Source organism: Otolemur garnettii, unplaced genomic scaffold (genome assembly GCF_000181295.1).
Source record: "Otolemur garnettii isolate 467f Iridium unplaced genomic scaffold, OtoGar3 scaffold00016, whole genome shotgun sequence".
Classification (NCBI taxonomy): domain Eukaryota; kingdom Metazoa; phylum Chordata; class Mammalia; order Primates; family Galagidae; genus Otolemur; species Otolemur garnettii.
This window is the reverse complement of record NW_003852411.1, coordinates 7,142,088-7,163,743: the sequence shown is the minus strand read 5'-3', so window position 1 is coordinate 7,163,743 and position 21,656 is coordinate 7,142,088. Positions and strand designations below refer to the sequence as shown.

The window sequence follows — 21,656 nt, the reverse complement described above, 5'->3', positions numbered from 1 at the left end:
TAGAAATAAAAATAAATAAATGAACAGAAGCCACATGTCCCCATGGTAAGGGGCTTCTTCCTGTGCTCTTTCTGTGTTGAATAATACAGATAACCTAGGGGTGATTATTTTCTTCCTTCCGAGGAAGGAAGAGAATAAGACTGAAATAACACATCTGAAGGTGGGTGAGACAGTGGCTTGTGGCCAAGGGAAAGGAGGAGGCTTATAGTAAATAGTTTTGAGAAGACTCTTTGTTGAGAAGTACCCGTGAGGCCGCTGTCTGGCAGCTTATTTACTTATTCTGTGTGTCAGACTGAGGGGGAATATTGTCTTTGTGATCTCTCCGTCAGCAGAAAACATGTTACCTCAGATTCAGTCAGGGTTTCCAGAAATGAAACCAGAGAGTGACTGAGGGAACTCTGTGGACTCCTGGTGACTCTTTAATCCTTTGCTGGGTTAAGTCTGCTTCTTGGAGGGGTATTCAGAGGTAGTTTTTGGTTTGTTAGTTGTTTGCTTCCTTTGAAGGGAGACTTTAAGATAAATTAGACAATAATTGGCTAACTACAGATGAAATTATTTGCCTTTGTATGGAAGTTTGGACGTGAGCAGTTCATGCTTTTTGAAAAGATGGAGTGTTCGTTAGACTATAGAGATGGAAAATACAGTAAGTTCAGAATATTTAACTGTCTATATCATACAATCTTCCCATTAAAGAAAACAGTATTTTTTTCTTTTTTTGAGACAGAGCCTCAAGCTGTCCCCCTGGGTAGAGTGCTATGGAGTTACAGCTCACAGCAACCTCCTCCAACTCCTGGGCTTAAGCGATTCTCTTGTCTCAGCTTCCCAAGTAGCTGGGACCACAGGCTCCTGCCACAATGCCTGGCTATTTTTTAGTTGTAGTTGTCATTGCTGTTTGGCAGGCCCAGGCTGGGTTCAAATCGTCCAGCCCTAGTGTATGTGGCTGGTGCCTTAGCCACTTAAGCTACAGGCGCCGAGCCAAGAAGACACTATTTTGATGAATGATTTTCTTAAATCAAAGTATTAAATGATGGACAATTTTCTTAAATCAAAGTATTAAATGTGACCAAAAAGAGAAATAAAATATTTAAAGAGAGAAAAGAAAATACATGTAGGACGAGAAACTCCCCTAATGTATGTGATACCTGGAGTAGATCATTTCTTTTTTTGCAGTTTTGGCCGGGGCTGGATTCGAGCCCACCATCCCCAGAATATGGGGCCCGCACCCTACTCCTTGAGCCACAGGCACCACCTGGAGTGAATCATGTCTTAACATTACCCCTTTTATATAACACAATTACTATCTATAATAGTCATGAAGTGAAATGAATAACGCTTGCTTGTGAAAATTTTATTTTATTGAATTTCATGTGTGTACTCATGGCAGTAAAAAAATCAAAAATAATCATGACATTAAGAAAAGTCAACCTACTGTGTCAAGCATTTATTAATCCTTCCATCCCATACTCTTTACATGCCATTTACTTAGGTAAGATAAACATTTTCAAAGTAATGTAGGGAAAGCAAATGTCATACCTGTATTTCCTTGGGTGAAAAGCAATTAAATCACTGAAATGTGCAAATTTGAAGTTAGTTTTGTTTTTTTTTTTAACTAAAAGAAAAATTCTGACTATCAGAAGCGGGGAAAAAAAAAAAAAACTTCCTTCCAGAGAGTGGGTTTAAACCCACTTCCTTCCAGAGAGGGGTCCAAAGAAAGTTTGATTATTTTTTTATTTTTACAAATAGTGATTTTGAGGATAGTCTGCCCACCCCACACTTTAGGTACACTGTGCTTGAAAAGAGACAGCTGGTTATTATGTGAGATTTTACTGTTATCTTTGTTTCAAGGATTTGTTGTTGGTTTTTTTTTTTTTTATAACCTCTCTCTTACTAAGTTCTGCAGGAAGTATAAATTCTTGACACTAAAATGTGATTTTCATCACATAATTTTCAGTATGATTGAATACAAAATATAATTTATATTGGTAGCCTTTACTTATTATGAGGAGACTGTTCTGTAGTTGTCCTGTAGATTTTGGTTTTATCCTCTTATTTACACCACTTATATGTTTCCATCATGAACATCACTTAATATATTTAATCAAAAAAATGTATTTCTTGCTGTAATGAGAAGCTTCTTATAATCAAATTACTTTTGTCAGGATTATGATAAACATACATATCAAATCATTCTTGAACAAATTTAAATGAATTTTTCATTTTCTGGGAAATTTTTTTTTCCAGTGAGAAATTTGAAACCACTTAGTAACTCTAACAAATCTAGACTTGCTTAATGGATCCAAACTTACACTAGGGGAGCTCATAGACCTCCTTTTGTGGTTTTGCTCAGATTATTTGCTGATAGTAAATTGAATTTTCACACCTGACATGCTTCCAATTGTTTTCTTTCCACAGAAAATCTTACGGCAAAGCATATTGTGAGTAATGACAGCTCAGATAGTGATGATGAATCACAAGAACCCAAAGGTAAGAGCACAGGAATCTCCGCTGTTAGAGATCTGTGAGGAAAGGGTATGAATGCTTTGTCTGATTTTTTTCACGCAAGATCCTAATGTAGTATCCACTTAAGGCACTGGTATAATAGGACTATCGCTCTCTATTGAGAGAGAGGATTGAAGGTTGCCAGAAAATAGGCAGCATATATGTATATATATATCCCCAACTTCTTTTAATTGGCAAATCAAAAATATTCTCAGTTGAACAAATAAATACATCTGAGATGGCAGAAATGCTGATTCAGGCACTGGACTTCTTAACATGGATACTGTAATTTAGGAACATTTTTAGATGGTTTTAAATATTAAAAATTTATTATTAAGTAACATTTAAAAATGTTTCACTCCATTCCTGAGCCTTATCCCATGATCAACACCCCACTTTTTGGAAAGGGGTTAGGGATGAAGTTGTATAAAATTGTCAAGAACTTGTTGCATGTATTGTTTGGTGGTATGAATCGGCCCTCTTGCATTTGTGGGCTGATTTCACTTTGATACGGATTATGATAGTCAGCAATGGAATGGGGGTGAATCGGATTTGCAATGAACATGAGGGTCATATTTCTTGCGACCGTTATGTGGTAAAATGGAGAGATTTCTCATTTTGACATAGTGCCTTGACATATTTGTTGATAGAAATGTCTCAAGTAGTCCAAAAAACTTAACAAATAAACAAAAAGCAAACAGAAGACCTTGTAACAACTGAGAAAACCTGTCCTCTTATACTTTCAATACTATCTGGAGTTTAGAATACTGTATTTTGCTGTGTATAATGGTCTCCCACATATAATGTGCACCCACGTTTTTGGCCCAGACTTTTAGGAAAATGCCAGCTCTCAGTCAGGAGAGACACATCTGAGGTAGGCTAATGCTTCCCTGGTCACCATGCAGATGGCATAAAGGCTGCCCCTTCTCTTTCTCCCAGGAGCCCTTCCCTCCCTGCCATGTTGACTTCTGTGACTGAGGTGGCCATGTGTGTGGCCAACAAGGCAGGACCTTCTGAGGCTGGTTGGCCCACCAGCAGCGAGGTTGGGTCCCTGGGGCCTGCGTGGGACTCCTGGTCCCTCTACATGGCTGGGCTTTGGGCCTTGCCTCTCATAGTTGCAGCAGCTTCGCCAACCAGGCCACCTTCCCCTGTTTCTGATCATAGCACTCAGTGGAGGCCACTCCAGACCACCCCCACTGGATCCTGGATATGCCTGGACTGGAACTTTGTGTACCTGGCAGGCCCAGGCAAGAGGATGTAATAATCCCAAGAGTCCCAAGGGGCTCCCCCACTACTGAGCCATATGTATAATGCACATCCTTATTTTTCCCTTGGAAATTTGGGCAAAAATAGTGTGCAATACACACAGTAAATTAAAGTATGTATTTAACATCTTATTGTTTAAAACTCAATGAATTTTGTCAGACTTGGGGTAGATATTAAAAGAACCAGTTTTATCATTGCTTAATTATCACTAAAATTAGAACTCTCTTCTCCTAGCTGGGCTATAACTTCCTCATAGGGCGAGCTTGCACACACCAGAGTCAAGGTGCTTCTCTGGGGAATGCAGCTACACAGGGCTGCGGCATGGCTGGTGTGCAGTGTCTTGTGAACTTTAAACAAAAGAATCCCTTCTCTTGGCAGGTGAAGCTTTTGTCTGGGCAAAAGCTTCTCTGGGCAGGTGAAGCTTTTTGTCTCCTCTTTCAGGAGGAGCCCTGAAAGAATCCTGCTCTGGAAGGAAACGTAGTCTTAATTCTAGCTCCTTTACTTTTAAAATTTTCATGTTACATTTTCTTAGTTGTTCAAGTCCTTTTTATTCTGAATTTCGTTTTAATGAAGGAAGCGAGGCAGTGCAAATGGAACAGACGTCATACCCCTAGCACCTCTAGAATTAATCACATATTGACTTTAAGTCAATTCCTAGAGACGGTGAGTACATTTGGTAACCTCTGTAATACTAGCTGGTTCTTAAGGCTGAGAAGTTCAAGACTTTCTCAGTATGGCTGCTTTGTGTTTAGTACCAGCCTTTATAGAGTATGATATTTGGGATAGTTTTGAGGTTTTCTTTTCAATCCTTAATATTCATTTTTCCCCCTTTTAAATAGAGTTATTCAGAGCGGTGTTTGGGTTTAAGCAAAATTGAGTGGAAAATATAGGGGTTCTCTGTCTCCTGCCTAGTCATCCTCGACCAATACTAATATTGTTACTGACACCATAGTTTTGCGTTTTCCAGAATACCATGTAGATGGGATCATACAGTCTGCTGCCTTTTCAGATTGGCTTTAGTAGTGTCCATTCAAAGTTCTTCCATGTCTTTTCATGCTTGATAGCTCATTGCTTTTTAGCATGGAATAATATTCCATTGTCTAGATGTGGCATATTTTATCCATTCACCTAGGGAGATTATCTTGGTTGCTTTCAAGTTTGGGAACTTATGAATAAAGGCACCATAAACATCTGTGTTCAGGTTTTTGTGTGAACGTAAGTTTTCAGTTCATTTGAGTAAATACCATGGAACACAATCACTGGTTTTTATGGTAAGGGTATATGTAGTTTTGTAAGAACCTGCCGAACTATCTTCCAAAGTGGTTATACCATTTTGCCTTACCATGAGCAATAAACAAGAATTCTTTTAATTTTTTTTAATGAGACAGTCTTACTATGTCACCCTCAGTAGAGTGCTGTGGTGTCACAGTTCGCAGCAACCTCAAACTCTTGGGCTTAAGCGATTCTCTTGCCTCAGACTCCCAAGTAGCTGGGACTACAGGCATAGTTGTTTAGCTGGCCCGGGCTGGGTTTGAACCCACCACCCTCGGTGTATGTGGCTGGTGCCAGAACCACTGTGCTACAGGCGCTGAGCCAGTAAACAAGAATTCTTAGTGCTCCACAACCCTGTGAGCACTTGGTGTTGTCTGTGTTTTGGATTTTGGCTATTCCAGTAGTTATGTAGTAGTATCTCATTATTGTTTTAATTTACATTTTCCTGATCAAATGAGATGTGAAGCCTCTTTCCATATGCATTTTGCCATCTGTATCATCTTCTTTGCTGATGTGTCTGTTCAGGTCTTTGGCCCACTTTTTATTTTATTTTATCTTTTATTAAGAAATGGGATCTCGCTGTGTTACCCTGGCTGGACTCCAGTTCCCGGGCTCATGAAATCTTCCCCCCTTAGTCTGCTGAGTAGCTGGGATTACAGACACATATCACTATACTTGGCCCTAAGACCATTTTTAAATAGATTTGTTTTGTTATTGTTGAGTTTTAAGAGTTCTTTGTATGTTTCATATTATAATCCTTTATCAAATATGTCTTTTCCACATGATTTCTCTGCGTCTATAACTTGTCTTGTCTTTTTATTCTCCTGAGGCTCCTTCATCTGTAGTCATATGATTCTGCCCAAGGTCTTTAGTCATTTTCAGCTTTACATTCTTCAGAGATATCCTAGAATCCTTTACCTACTCTCACGGAATTATTTCAATCATTAATTAGTAAAGGCATACAGAAGGGCTTCGAGTGTGCGGAGTGATACAAATAGAAACGTCCTATTAGTATTGTATCTTTTTTTTTCCTTTTAAAATAGTTGCATAATATTTTATTGAATAGTATACAGGAAAATAATTTTAAGTAAGAATAATATAAAAATAATATTTTACTTTGGGTAGTAGAATTGTAAATTTAGTTGATAGTCTTATATCCAATAAGCAATAAATGTCATTTATTTTTTTCACTGCTGGTTTATCCTCCAAGTGATGCCATGTTCAAATGTGTCATAAAGAAGATAAACCCTCTGCTGGCACAGAAGTGGGGGGTTACTGAAGAAGAAAATGAAGCAGCAGCAGCAGCAGCAGCAGCCACCTCAATTCTATAGAAATAACTGAGCACCTTAATCATATCCTGGGCCACTGGAGATAAAAATCATTCATTTTAAAGCCTGACTTATTCTAGTGAGATATTTTCTTTGTCAGATTTGGCAGCAGAAAACTGTGGGAGTAGAAAATAGTGTATTTGTTGTCAATGACTAGGTAGTCATCCGGATTGGGTACTGAAAGAAAGATCTCTTCCTTAACTCGGTTGAGTGAGACTTTGTGAAGATAAAAATCAGCGTGTATTCTGGCTTTATGTATGTTTTCTTTACATTTTCTCAAACATCTCAAGTGTGAATGCAGATTCTCTCTCCTTTCTCAGCATCCATTCACAATACATATATGCACGTATAGTTACATAGACATGTATATTTGTGTACAGAGCTGCCAGAAATCAGAACAGAGGGGGTTTGGCAGGTGAAGTCATCTGCTACCATAAAGTGTTCTTTGATTTTCATTATGAATAAATAATAATACCAATTCTGAACATGATGCTGTTGCTGCTGTATGACTTTTACTACTAGCTGATCTTGATTCAGCATTTAATAGGGGCCAGGCACTTTTCTAAGAGCTCTGTGTAGATGCACATATTCCGTTAATCTTCACGGCAGCTTTAGGAGATTTACTGAGGAGGAAATGAAGGAAGAGAAGGGATAAGTAACCAGTCAATAGAGAGAGGGAATTGGAACCCAGGCAGTCTGATTCTGGCGCCAGTGTTCTAAATCAGTACACAATGTAGCTTCCCCATGGCAGTGATGGATGTACAGGTTTTAAAGAAAAAATCATTTAAAACTGTTTCTTCTGGATGAATGCTGAATTATAAAAGAATTTTTAGGCATTGTTTAAATTCCAAAGTTTTAAATCCCCCCACTTGATAATCAAGGATGAAATGACAGGTCCTATGACCAGGACGTCATAAGGGTTTTTATTGAACAGCAAGTGTATGTCAATGCTTTTGCTGTCTCTCCTCAGTTTGCTTAATTTCTGGATGTTTACTAAACAGGATAAGAATTCTTAAGGAAAGTTAAGAAATGTAGAGGGCGGGATTAGCTACTGTGGATTTTCTCCGTGCATGTGTCTGTGTGTGTGCGCGCACATGTGCACAAAACCAGGGAAAGGGGGAGAAAATCACTGAAGAAGGGAAGAAATGAGAAAATGGAAAACGTTTACCTGGAAAATCTAAGCATAAGCCAGGCGGCACTGTCAAGAATATAACCTTCACACTGACAATAGGTAAAAGGAACACTAAAACCAAGTCAAGGACAAAAATGATTTACTGAAATATTTTCTGCATGTACATGGGATATCTACCTATCTACATAACATATAGTAAGTCAAAAGCCACAGGGCTTCACTCTTCGTCTAAGACTAAATTATCCAAAGAAAATCTTTTTTTAAAAAAAGTTAACTTTGGAATCTCGATAATGATCTTTTCTTTTTCCTTAGGCACTGAGAATGAAGACGCTGAAAGAGAGTATCAAAATGATAATCAAGCAAGTTGGGTCCATCGTATGATAATGGCCTTGGTGAGTGATTCAGCTTTATTCAACACCAGAGAAGGTCGTGCTGGCAAGGTGCACAACTTCATGCTGGGCTTGAATCTCAATTCATCTTATCCACTGTCTCCTTTGAAAGGCTTTACCACACAGGAATCCTTCGATGAAGATGAACTGGACACAGCTGTAGCAGGTGAGTACAAAAAATACCATCAGTGAAAATTAATTCAGAAACTCTTTATTCCTTCTCCGGAGAGAAGCGTTTTAATTATTAGTAACACTCATTCATTTATATTCAATTACAGCAACTTGCATTTAATGGGTGAAGGGCTTCAAAGTGCTGGGGTTTGGGGGAAGGAGGGGGAGAAAAAATTACATTGGATGAGAAATGGCCTCGTCATGTCAGTATAGAAAATTTTCATTGAACTGTTGAGAGGGACTTTAGATCCTCCCAGGACTGGTCAGGGTTCACTGGCAGGAAATAGGAAACTCTCGGCCTTGTTTAACTGAAAGGGGTTTAAAGTAGGGAATTAGATGCTTACAAAATTGCTCCAAGGCTTGGCTGAGCAAACCCCAGGCTGGGCTTCCAGGAATGACTCCAAAAACACTCCAGAATCATCCCCACAAATACCTCAGCAGCTATGCTTGGCAGTGGAAATACCAGAAATGTAGCCTCTGTCTCATTTCCTTTTTCAGATTTCACGTGGGTGTGTTTCTCTTTGGCAGAGGCCGGGTCTCAGCAGAACCGGAGGGAGCTGCAAGGGAATCTGGCAAGCACTGTCCTTAGCCAGACTCCTTAGAGTGCTGCTGTAATCTGTGCCACACAGGGTTAGCAAGCAGGGAGTCCCGTTAGTCAGTCTGCAGAGTCCAGCAGGCAATGGAACCCGTCCCTCCAGTTCTCAGAAAGGTTAGGTAACCTTTTTATGACTAGCATCTAGTCACTTTCAGGTTTGTCACTTAGCTGAATTCTTGAGAATAATTCCCTTTCTACTTCAGTTCTATGTCCGATACAGATGAAAGGTTAAATTTACTTTGGTAACTAATCACCACCTGATAATCTTTTTTTGTGATGGTTCTGTCATCTCAAATCTGTATGCTTCCTCACACTATCGTCTTTCCCTTTAACTTTCCAAATGTCTTTCCTTACTCATTTTTGTCTAAGGGCATTGACTGGATGTCATAAAAACTGACATGGGATTTTCAAAAAAACACCTTTCTAAGGTCCTTTAAGTGTCATACCTATAACATATTTGTGTGAACTAGGTTGTAGCTTTAGATTCTGTTGCTGTTTTTGGTAGTAATCATTTCTACCTGTTGCCTGACCTTAAGGGGACTTATAGAAGCAAAAGTGACCCCTGTTGCCTAATAAAAAAAGAGTACAAATTTACTATATTTTGCATTAATTACATTTATGGCATCAGACTCTAGGATATGAAGTACATTAGATTACATATCTGTACTCCAAACCTTTCATGTTAACTATAATGAAAGACTACTTGTGATAAAGTCCACGTCTCTTTTAAAATCCATCCAAAGGAAAAATACACTTAACCACACATCAGTGGCATTAATTATATTGTTTGGGGGCACACGATTATGCTTAGTGCCATTGCAATTCCAATAAGATATGTCTCCTTTAGAAACTTACACTTTATAGATGTATAATGATGGGCTTACAAAACCGTTCACTTTTACAACGCTGAGCTGTACAAAGGATCTTCAGTAAGTTTACTCTGTAGGAAAAGGAGATCAAAGAAGATGACTCTGGCATCGTTTTCTAAAATTTCTCAACAGAGCTGGGATTGGGACACGTCTCTTGATGTTGCTTCTAAGCCTTTCCCTTTTCCCATACCCCTTGGTTTTATTAGTCATTATCTCCCTGATGTAAAATCGGAAGCCTGCGTTGTGTACTTGTTATTCCATCTGTTTTACGTTGGTACTGGGACTGCAGAGCTCCTTATGCAGCTCGCACGGCACGTGTTCTGCCTTCGACTTTCCACACTTTAACAACTTCCTGGTAGTTTTGCAATATTATGTGTAGATTTGGTTGTATTAGGGTTGCCAGCTAAAATACAGAATGCCTAGTTAGATTTGAATTTTCAATGATGTGTCTATAGGCATATAAATAAGGTATATATAATCCTCATGACATTGGAGACATGCACTATATTATTACTTGTTGATCATCTGAAATTCAAATTGAACTGGCCTCTTGTATTTTTATTAGCTGAATTTGGCCACTTTAGTTATTATGCTTCTTCGTCTTTCTTAGAATCTTTCAAATTATTCTGCGTTTTCCCCTTCCTTTTTTCCTGTGTTCACTCTCACGTTCACACGGTATTTCCAGAGGACTCCTAATGTGCTTGGGTTTTGGCCAACAGTCAACAAGACAGATGTAAGTAATTGTGAGCCTCATAAAGATGAAAATCATTTCGTGGTCCTTCCGTGACGTTTTAATTCCTGGCAGGATTTCTATTGGGTAACAATGATATAAAAATAGTAAAACTGAAAACTGGCAACCCTGATCCTGATGGAACCGTAAGCCAGCAAGGATGCAAAACCCTTAACAACGGGGTGGCACCTGTGGCTTAAAAGGGTAGGGCACCAGTCCCATGTGCCGGAGGTGGTGGGTTCCAACCCAGCCCCGGCCAAAAAAAAAAAAACAAAAAACTACAAAACCCTTAACAACAGCAAGCTAAGAATATGGGTTGAATGTGGGTGCTGGGGTTTGGAGAAGAACAGTTATGCATCACCTGGTCTGATTCCACTCTTTGTTCAATGCCCTTTTAAAAAAGGTTATAGACAGTTTTCATAAAATGAGGAAATAGAAAATATCAATTATTCCCAAATATGGTATTAAATAGACTAAATATTCCTTTCGTTGAGATAATTTAGAGTGTTCTAATCTAAAATAATTTTATTATTTATTCCTTATTGTACATAATACTTCTATAAATTTATAGGGTACATGTGATATTTTGATACATATGATATGAATGAGAGTAATTGGGGTATCCATCACCTCAGGCAGTTAGCATTTCTTTTTGTTAGGGACATTCCATACCTACTCTCTTGATTATTAAAATAGTTTTAAATTAGTCATCTTTGGAAAGAAATTTCATTGTCATTTCTCAGTGTGTATCTCATTAAAATTATATATTACTCATTAAAATTATAATTATTCAATTGAAATAGGGTACTGACTTCAGTGAAAAGAAACTCAGCCAGTTCAGTGACAAATTAATTGAAATGTATTGTTTACGGCCCAATATTGCTAAAAATGATTGCATTTTTGACTGAATTTACTGAATTGTTTAGTGCTTTTTTAGACAAAGCCTGTGTTAAGAGAGATGTTATTTATCTCCCTGTGTTTTTTTCCAAGTTTTAGAATAATTGTATGTCTGGAGTGAAAGTTAAAAGTTTTATCACAAAATACGACCATTTTGGCTCATAAGGTCTTCATTAAAATTCCTCTTATATAACTAGATGCCACATTTTAATGAAAACAGTAAAGTTATTTCTCATTTAATTTTGTACCCCCTTTGCAAAAATAGAGATTTTTATTTAATTTAGATAGTATGTTGGAAAAATCTTACATTTTATTTTACCCTATGTCGATTTTGTTCATACAAATTAAAAATTTAGTATCTTCGAGTTAAAACAACCGAGCAAAATGAGAAAAAGTGCACTTTTTTTGTTTTACTTCACTTTGGAGACTATCTTTTAAAAACAAGGGAAATTATAAGATGATGAAAAATCCCCTTGTTAGTTTATTGCAAAATAGTTGTATGCTTATAGAAATAAATTTGGAGAATGTTTTATTAGTTCCATGACTTATTTCCTGTTTACTTTTGTGTTTATTCTATTTACTGTGACTTACACCATCTGGAATAAGAGATCAAGACATGAGTTAATTTAGGCCAGAGTTCAAAACACAGACATCCAAATATTTGTACCTTGTAAATTGAATCTGTGTGATGCATTTGTCAAATGACCATTACAAATTTCCACAACTGAACTGCTTTGAGGAAATGTTATATAATTATAAAACATACTTATGTTTCTATACTTGACATACCAGAGAACCTGATTAACTCATTCACAGGTTTGGAAACTTTGTATGCTTTCAATTATGGGAGGATATAATTCCAGGATGGCTTTTATCCCATAGTCTGACATTGTAGGGGATGTTATGCAATAAATCAGTACAAGTTCAGATACATTTGGAAATATTGGGCAGCACTATCTCCCTCTTCAATTGCAATGAGATGCCTGCCACTTTAGTGAGTTTAAGCCCTACTTAAAGGTGCCTTGGCTATAGTACTTTAAAAACAGACTGGCTTATATTTGAATCTTAGCCAGGCTGTTTATCAGGAGGACAATCTTGAGCAGTTACTTAACATAAGCCTCACTTTGCTTATAAAATAAAAATACTGGAGGCCATTATCCTAAGTAAAGTATTTTAAAAATGGAAAAACAAACACTGTGTGTACTAAATTGGACCTAACCGATGAAAACACATGTGCATAGAGGGAAGTAAAACTTAATAGAGATCAAGCAGGGAGAAGGGTATGGCAAAAACCCACCTGACAGTACAGTGAACACCGTGTGGGTGACAGGCACACCTACAATCCTGACTCCAACGTTACAGAAACGATCCCTGTCACCAGAAACATCTGTACCCCTATAACACTTTGACATTTGTAGCAGCTTTCCTACTAAAACGCTATTAGTAAAAACCATTATAAGGAAACTCGGTAATACATGATCTATTTGGCTGTTACTCAAGCCATCGAATCTTGTCTTTCTCAAGATATGCTCTTATCTAATCACAATTTAACTCTTATTTTGTGTATGAGTCATCTGTTTATATCTTGAAAAACTATGCTCCTTGCAACACAATTAAGAAATACTACTTACCCTTTTTTTTTTTTATGACGTGGATAAACTTAGTGGGCATTGGCTGAGTGAAATAAGTAAGCCTGTGCAAAGAGACAAATACCACATGATTTCACTTATTTGTGGAAAAAAGTCAAACTCAGAAGCAGAGCGTAGAATGATGGTTATCAGATGCTGGAATGAGGGGAGAGAGGAGAGTGTGGACAGGAAAGGGATGCAGAGGTCAAATATCCCAGGGTCCTGTGATACAAAGTTTCAGTTGGGAGAAAAAAGTTCTGGTGAGCTACTGCACAGCTTGGTGACTGTAGTTAATAATGTATATTTCAAGATAGCTAAAAGAGAAAATTTTGAATGTTCTCACCACAAAGAAATAATAAATATTTGAGGTTATGGTATGTTCATTAGCCTTTTTAGATCATTCCATAACATGTTTATGTAATAAAACATCACTTATATCCCATAAATGATTATGTTAAGAAAATAAAAATTGCTGGGCGGCGCCTATAGCTCAGTGAATAGAGCACCGGCCCCATATACCGAGGGTGGCGGGTTCAAACCTGGCCCTGGCCAAACTGCAACAAAAAAAATATAGCTGGGCATTGTGGTGGGCACCTGTTGTCCCAGCTACTTGGGAGGCTGAGGCAAGAGAATTGCCTAAGTCCAAGAGCTGGAGGTTGCTGTGAGCTATGACACCACAATACTCGACCCAGAGTGACAAAGTGAGACTCTGTCTCAAAAAAAAAAAAAAAAAAAAATTGTTTTTAAAATAAAGGAAACAAAACAGAGATACTACAAAATGTCAGTTTATCTTGAAGTTTAGAAAAATGGTGTTTGGCTACTTGGCGATCTGAGAATTGGTCCACATTATGATTTTTCTCTCAAATGCATACTTAAGAAAATAGGTGACTACCAGTTTCTTGATGAAAAGGGGGAAAATCAAACATAAAATGAAAGAAGTAATCTGGTTTGGGTTAATCTTTTAACCTAATCTAATTTAGATTACATTTAGTTAATCTAATTTTTTTAAGAAATGAATTTATGAAGCCAAAGAAAAATAGGAATTATCACTAGACTTTTATTATATCGATAATAATCAATAAACAGTAATCTGTATACAAAAAGACAGTAGTGCTTCCTATTGTTGGTTTCCCCTTCCTCAGTTTCAGTTACCTATGGTCACCTGATGTCATTCACGGTCCAAAAATAGTAAATAAAAGTTTGGGAAATAAGCAACTTAAGTTTTAAGTTGCATGTCATTGTGAATAGTGTGATGAAGTCTCACACTGTCCCTCCTAGAATGTGAATTATCCTTTGTCCAACCAGAATAACCTACTTCACCATTACTAACTCAGTAGGCTTCTTGGTTATCAGCTCTACTGCTGCTGTATCAGAGCTTGGCATTGGATCATAGCTTGTCATTAATCTCCTCTGAGGAGTCTGGGAGGGAGGAATTTTCCTCCCATCACCACTACAGAGGATCTTCCTCTGTGATAAGGGATATAAGCTCAGGGCTCAAGCTACTCCCTTGACCTCTGCCCCAGGCAAATGCAAATCTCCACAATGGGTATCTGCTTTGCCTGTTTACTAGGCAGAAAACAACCCAGTTAATGTACCTTTCCAGGTCTTTGCCATAGTCTCTTGGATGGCCGTTTGTCCTCAGAGGGCTCAGAGACCTAGCAAGGGTATTTGTAAGCTGTATTCCCAACAGGCTAGAATTTCAGGAAAGGTAGGAAGCTTGCTAGCAATGGCTAGCTTAAATGTAAATTAGCCAACTTTTCTTTGTTCTGATTCACTCAGTTTACTTTGTAATTTTCCTCTTTTTCTGGGGGTGCATTCCCTTGCCAAGAGTGGGGTCTTGGGTCCCCATTCTTCCTGCACAATTTTTAATGTTTTATGTGTAATTATGATAAAATACACATTAATGTTGTTTTAATAATCAATAGAACTGTGTGCTGATAGCCTTTATATATTGTAGTTATTACTTTTCATATTACGCATTCTAAACCTTTTAGTTCTTTAGCCATGCCACTTTCTAAAGTAATAGTGTAACACTGTGCATAGGGCTAGACTTCATGGAACTGGCTTAGAATCTTGACTCTCACTATCCGTGTAAAGCTAGGCAACTTAGTTTACCTCTTTGGCATCCCTTTCCTTATCTTTAAAATGTCCATCTCCTTTGTAAGAGTCATATAATAATAATAAATCTCACATTTAAAATTTATAACACGTAGGGTTGGATGTGGTGGCTCATGCCTGTAATCCTAGCTTTCTAGGTGGCCAAGATGGGTAGATTGCCTGAGCTCAGGAATTCAAGACTAGTGTGAGCAAGAGCAAGACCTGGTCTCCCAAAATAGAGTGGTGGGCATGTATAGTCCCAGCTACTCAGGAGGCTGAGTCAAGAGGATCACTTGAGCCCAAGAGTTTGAGGTTCCTGTGAACTACGATGATGTCACAGCACTCTACTCAAGGCAACAGAGTGAGACTGTCTCAAAAGAAAAAAAAATTCATAAAAGTTAATAGTGTAAATGAATTTGCTATTATAAGAGTAACCAATTAATGAATTTTTAGCTCCATAGTAAAATATTTAGAAACAGATATAAGTCAAAAACTCAGAAATTTTTACTTGTAAAAAGTTGATATATATAATTTTTATACAAAAAATTTCAGAGGAATAAATGTTAAAATTGGCTTTCATAATTCATATACATATTTCATGAATACATCTCAATTTTACAGTTGGTAGATTCTAGGTCCTGTGATAAGTTTAGTATCTTGGCTAGTGGCAAAGTAGATTGTCAATACACTCCGTGGACACTTGAAAAGACAGTTAACCTAAAGATAATTATTTATAGAATTATTTCTTTTCTCTCTCCTTGTGCCCTAGGAGTTAGCCTAAGATATAGCAAGCCTTTACTATGCAGCCATATTACCTTATTTATTGTCTTACAAAAATAGTTTTTATTAAACCATGTTTGCTTTTTATGTAAAACTATTCATACCTTCCCTCTTTGTTTCAGTTATTCTGGGTAGTACAAACAGCCTGAGCTATAAAATATTTTCTTCTTTATTCATAAACATCGCTAGGGCTTGTAACATTTATTTGTTTGGACAGGAAGAATTTAAAGATTTGCCTTTTTTTGATTGCTTGCTCTTAAAATGTAATAATAAGGAAAATCGACTGAAGGAGAATTATAGCGTCATTCTTAGAAACACGTGCAGGAAAATGAGATGCATTAAGTTCCTCTCATATGCTGAGCAGGGTCTTATGCCTTTTTAATATCATGCTCACAATTTCCGAGATAAGTATTAACTAAATTTTACAGGAGACTCTGTATTTGCCTTATGACAGTGCTTGCCTAGTGGACTTTAACACCTCAGTCAGAGATCTTGTACATATGTAGTGTGAGCCCCATCATTGTAAACCCCCCTCTGGAACTTCGTCAGCCTTTTCCTACCAGAGGAAGGCTTCATAAAATACCACGGCATTTTATTAAATTCAGTTTGCATCAATTCAATTCTGGTCACACTTCTTTCTTCTTGGTAAGTAAATCAGGAACACTGCACAGACATGTGAAAAGTCTCATGTTATCAATATTATTTTTTACAAAAATGGACAATCTCTAGGTCCAGCTGCTTTTCAGACCACTTGTCACCTCCTTTCATTCTCTCATCCTGAAGCCACCCTGGGCTCTTTGCTGTCCTTACACATACAAAGTCTCATTCTGCCTTAGGGATTTTGCTCTAACTCTTCTTTCTCCCTGGAAACTCCCCCCTATTCCACCACACACATCCTTAGATAGTCAGTTCTGTATTGCTGTTCTTGTTTCAGCCTAAGATTTCCTTCTCAGAGAGGTCGCTCCCTTGACCAGCCAGCTGAAGTTACTTATTATTCTATTGGCCTCGCTGATTTTCTTCATCACTTTTATCGCTTTCTGAACTGTCTTGTTAATACCTGTGTTTACTGCCTTATCGGCAGTGTACTTAGAGCAGAGTTTGTATCTATCTTGTTCAGCACCAAGCATTGTGCCTGAGTAGTAGTAGAAAATATGTGTTTGCTGAGTGTGTTGGCTGGATTATTTTCTTGGGCCCCCACCTTATAGTGGAGCGCACCGTCTGCCTGAAGAGAGGGAGGTGGCATGGAATCTATTCAGATTTTGCTACTCCTGAGTTATGTCACATTAGAGATGGCTTTTGTTTCACTTTGTATCTATAGGTGTCTTCTACCTCACCTGTCTAAGAATTAAACGGGATGATACATGAGGAAATGTTTATAAGCCAGTAAAGAACTATGTAATGTGAGATAATACTATTAAAGGGATCACAGCTTAGCCTTAATACCGGGACTCGAGCTAAGGACTTTACGTGCATTGTCCAACTTAATCCTCACAGCAACCTTATTGGATAACTACTTTTGTGCCGAGGTTACAGATGAAGACACTAAGACTTAAAGAAAAGAATTAAATTAGGTTTGCAACACTTGGTCTCATGCCCAGCTCTATTTTTCTTTCAAGCTGGAGGGCCTAACCATATGAGATTCTGTCTCTCAAATTTTAAACAAGCATTTGAATGTCATAAATAATGTCAGATGATCATTTGATTCATTCTTGTATTTCTTTTGTTTAAGATCCTGATGAATTTGAACGAATATATGAGCCTCTGGATGTCAAAAGTAAGAAGATTCATGTAGTAGACAGTGGGCTCACGTTTAACCTGCCATATCCCTTGATCCTGAGACCCCAGAGAGGGGTCGATCTGATCATCTCCTTCGACTTCTCTGCAAGGCCAAGCGATTCCAGTCCTCCCTTTAAGGTAAAGAGGCTTTACTTGACCTTCCATGCTCTCTCATGTTCTCTTTCATGCCTTATAATCTCTTACTCCTTTTGACCCTAGGCTTTTTTTCCATTATCCTGTTTTCTACATTATTATGAGTAATATTTCTAAAAATGCAGATGTGATTCAGTCACTCCTCTGCTTGAAGAAACTTGTAAATGAATCCAATGAGAGCAATAAAGTTCAGAGTCCAGAGCAGGCCAAAAATGATAGACCAGGTCTGAAGTTTACAAAGGCTGAGACTTGGGAGTTAGCGGGCAAAAGATATGTAAAATCATGTATGGAGAGTGTATATCCTGAGGAGAGAAGAGGACATTTAAAAAAAAAAATAGAACAGTCTCTAGGGGAAAGGAAGAGAACAAAGGAAGCATGCAGAGAACAGAGCCAGGTGAAGATAAGTAACTATAGGAAGGTCTTTGATGAACTGGACAAGAGCAGTTTCTGTAGAGTTGTAAGGGCAGAAATTAAAATGGAGACAGTTCTGTGGACTGTTTAAGGAAGAAGGAGATGGGTTGTATTCACATCTATAGGAGGGTGTGAGGCATAAGGAAACTGTGTTCACTTGGTGGGGGATGGATTGTTAATGAAAGAGACAAGCAGGTTTGAATGCTGAAGGCTAGGTGTCATGAAGGAAGAAGATATTAATGGTACTTTATCTTTCTGGAGACAGGTAGTGGTATTTGAAAAAGGGAGCAAAAACTGGTGAGAGAAGATGTCATCAACAATTTAAGTAAGACAGTAGATGGAATGAACATAGCCCAGCATGTGATGGGAGCAGTTGCTAGCTGAGAAGAGCTCAAGCTTGCATCCGATTCCAAGGCCGTGCATTGAGAATCTAATACCCTTTACCAGCTGCCTCCTTTGTACACACTTTTCATGAGCTGTCTGCAGTGTGGGGTGCTTTGTGCAGCAGATAATGGGAGGTCATAGTTCCTGATCTCAGTAACATTTTGACTTTTTTGGGAGAAAGGCTTCTTCTTTTTTTTTTTTGGTCCCTTTGGAGAAAGGTTTCTATACACAAGAGCCTCTTGGAGCGACACTGAGAAGAGTATTGGTGGTGTACTGTTAAGTGATTATCTGGGTTTGGGTGAGAATGGCTTTTACAGGGGATTGGGATAAAAAAAAAGTTATACATTTGTGTGTCTCAGGGTTGATGAACAGGACAATATGTGAAATAGGATGAAAGCAGCTCAGAGCTGGCAGTGACACATCTGAGGGACTGGAGGGATCTGATTAGATGTGACATATATACTGAGCTCCCTCAGGAGGGTTTAAGGGGAGAATTTAAGGTGGAATGATGGGGAGTAGAGAATCAGTGGAGGAATTCCAGCAGACAAATGATTTTGTGAATTTGGAATTTTAGGATGAGTAATCTAACAGTGGAAAGTAGAATGATTTGGAGAATGGAGGGCAAAGGATTAGAATTATCCGGCCCTAGGATAATGAAGCATTCCACCAGAGCAGGTGGCTGCGAACCCTGAGAGCAGAATTTGATGACACATGAGAAACAGCGGGAGGAGGGTTTCAGTGGATGACTCTAGGATGACGGCTTACAGACCGATTCTGGTGAAGACACGGGATTATTCATTTCTCCGGTGGGAGTGTAAAATGTCAAAGCCATCATTTTATATATGAATCAGAGCCGCGCTACCTTAATGAGTTGCTACTGAAAGGAGGTTTTAACATTTCTCTTGGTACTTCTACCAGGAACCATTCTATGTAGCAGTAGTCTTAGAATGTTGACTTATTTGGGCTTAAGAAGAATGTGTTCTTAAAATATATGGAAATTTGGGATATGCACCAAGTGCTTCTAAACAAAAACTAAGATTTTGGTATTTTTTCTAGTCTGTCTTTGGGAGAGGGTGTGTGTGTGTGCGTGTGAGAGAGAAAGAGAGAGTGAGACCACCGGTGTCTATAGTTCTACATTCTGCTTCTTTCTACTTACAACCACATTGTGTATTTTCCCACGCCATTAAATATAAAGACATATACTAAATATAAAACATATGAGGACTGTTTAGAAAGTATTCAACCATAATTAATACTATTTTTCATATTACAAGGCTGGATGCATTGTGATTTTTATTGCTGATAATTGGACTGTTTCAATTTTTTATGTAGTGACTTCTGTTGGTTTTATTCTTTCTTGAAATTCTTACTACTCCTCAAGGTCATTGAAATAGGAATTGATATGTTCTCTTTATGATAGCCTTTTAAAATATTTCACTCATTAATTTATCTGAATATATTGGATACATAGTAACAATCTTTAATAGGCTTTTTCAATATTGTTTTTTTTATTATACACTGAATTACTATAATAGGGAAAAGGGATCCATTATTTTTTTATCTGTTGTGTCCTGTTGGCCCATCTGACAATTCTTATCTCAGTATCACACTGATTTTGATACCTGTAGCTTTATTATATGTTTACTACCTTGAAGAGCATGTCTCCAGTCACTACATTGTAGACGTTCCTCCCTCTGCATTCTCATAGAGGTGCTTGAAAATTATTTTGTCAATTGCTTTTTTTCAATGCCTTTCTCCAATTGTATACAAGTCATCATTTATTTAGCATAACATTAAACTTATCATTCCTGAAGTATTAAATTATATTTTTGGATAGCTAATGTAAAGGATATTGCAATGTAGTACATATAATACATTTATTCTCCAAAACCAAATTTGACCAAATTCAACAAAGTAAACAAATTCAACTTTTCAGCCTTATTTGGAATATCAAAAGTTACTTTTTAAGCCTATGAGTGTTGTTATAAAAGTTTATATTCCTAAGCGGATCTAAATGATTATCAAGTTATGGTTTTCCAATGATAAAAATGTTATACTATTAATGCTAAAATAGGATACTTATTTTAGATACAGTAAAGTTTGATAAATTGATGAAGAGTCTGTGTGAAGTCCTTTTGATAGGAGGGGAGAATTTTTTATTATTATTACTTTTTTTAATTTTTACATATACATGTGATTATTAGCTTTCCACTTTTTGCCTTCACAGAATTAAAAAGGCTTAAAATTTAACAACAATAACAGTGTTTAAGATAAGGACTAGAAACAAAAACCTTGTAAAGAATGAATGAAGATAAATACATTTAGAAAAGAAATCAGACGATTGCTGTAACAAAATATTAAGCAATAATAATAATAATAATAGTAATGCAAAGAAAGTAACATTCACATCGTCAAATAAGACTATGACTATTATAGAATGCTTTGACTCTGAGGTTCTGTATGGAGTCATCAATTAACTTCTCATTATATTTTTCCCAAAGTCTCAAAAAACAGACAATAATTATAAGTAAAAATAAAAGATAATTTCAAAAAACAGATCATGCCAAATCTTATAGACGATAGAAAAAGAAGAAATACTTCAAAATCATTCTGCTTAATCTGGATATACCTGATATTAAAATTGGAAAAAATACATTATTAAAAGGGGAAATTGCAAACATAATTCACTTTTAAATGAGGATGCAATATCTTTCAACATTTTAACAAGTTGAAGTAGGAAGGGAGAATCTTTAATGGAAGACTTTAATGGATATATACCATATGATTTTATTATGGTGATTAAATATCGAATAATTTATTCTTGAAATTAAAATATGAGTACCATTTTTCTTTTTTTTTTTTTTTTTTTTTTTTTTTTGAGACAGAGCCTCAAGCTGTCCCCCTGGGTAGCATGCCGTGGCATTACAGCTCACAGCAACCTCCAACTCCTGGGCTCAAGCGAGTCTCCTGCCTCCGCCTCCCAAGTAGCTGGGACCACAGGCACCCGCCACAACGCCCGGCTATTTTTTGGTTGCAGCCGTCATTGTTGTTTGGCGGGTCCGGGCTGGGGATTCGAACCCTCCACCTTAGGTGTACGTGGCTGGCGCCTTAGCCAGTTGAGCTATAGGCGCCGAGCCAGTACCATTTTTCATAAAAGATTATAGCATAAAGACAGGGAAAAAATTAGAATCATTAACTTTATATTTACTGATAACTGTTGCATTTATAAGTATAGTTAAATCTCAGATTTTGTTAGGAAGCTATGAAAGATAAGATATC

General features: G+C 37.4%; 1 protein-coding gene across 1 annotated transcript in view; it reads left to right on the top strand.

The window, feature by feature from the left end:
* The window catches only part of PLA2G4A (phospholipase A2 group IVA), a 156,894-nt gene that overhangs the window by 117,685 nt on the left and 17,553 nt on the right, over positions 1–21,656 (top strand). The window contains exons 13-15 of the mRNA XM_023510771.1: positions 2,413–2,484; positions 7,810–8,052; positions 17,383–17,567. Of these exons, the coding sequence (XP_023366539.1) occupies positions 2,413–2,484; positions 7,810–8,052; positions 17,383–17,567 (500 nt within the window). The remainder of the gene's footprint in view (positions 1–2,412; positions 2,485–7,809; positions 8,053–17,382; positions 17,568–21,656) is intronic.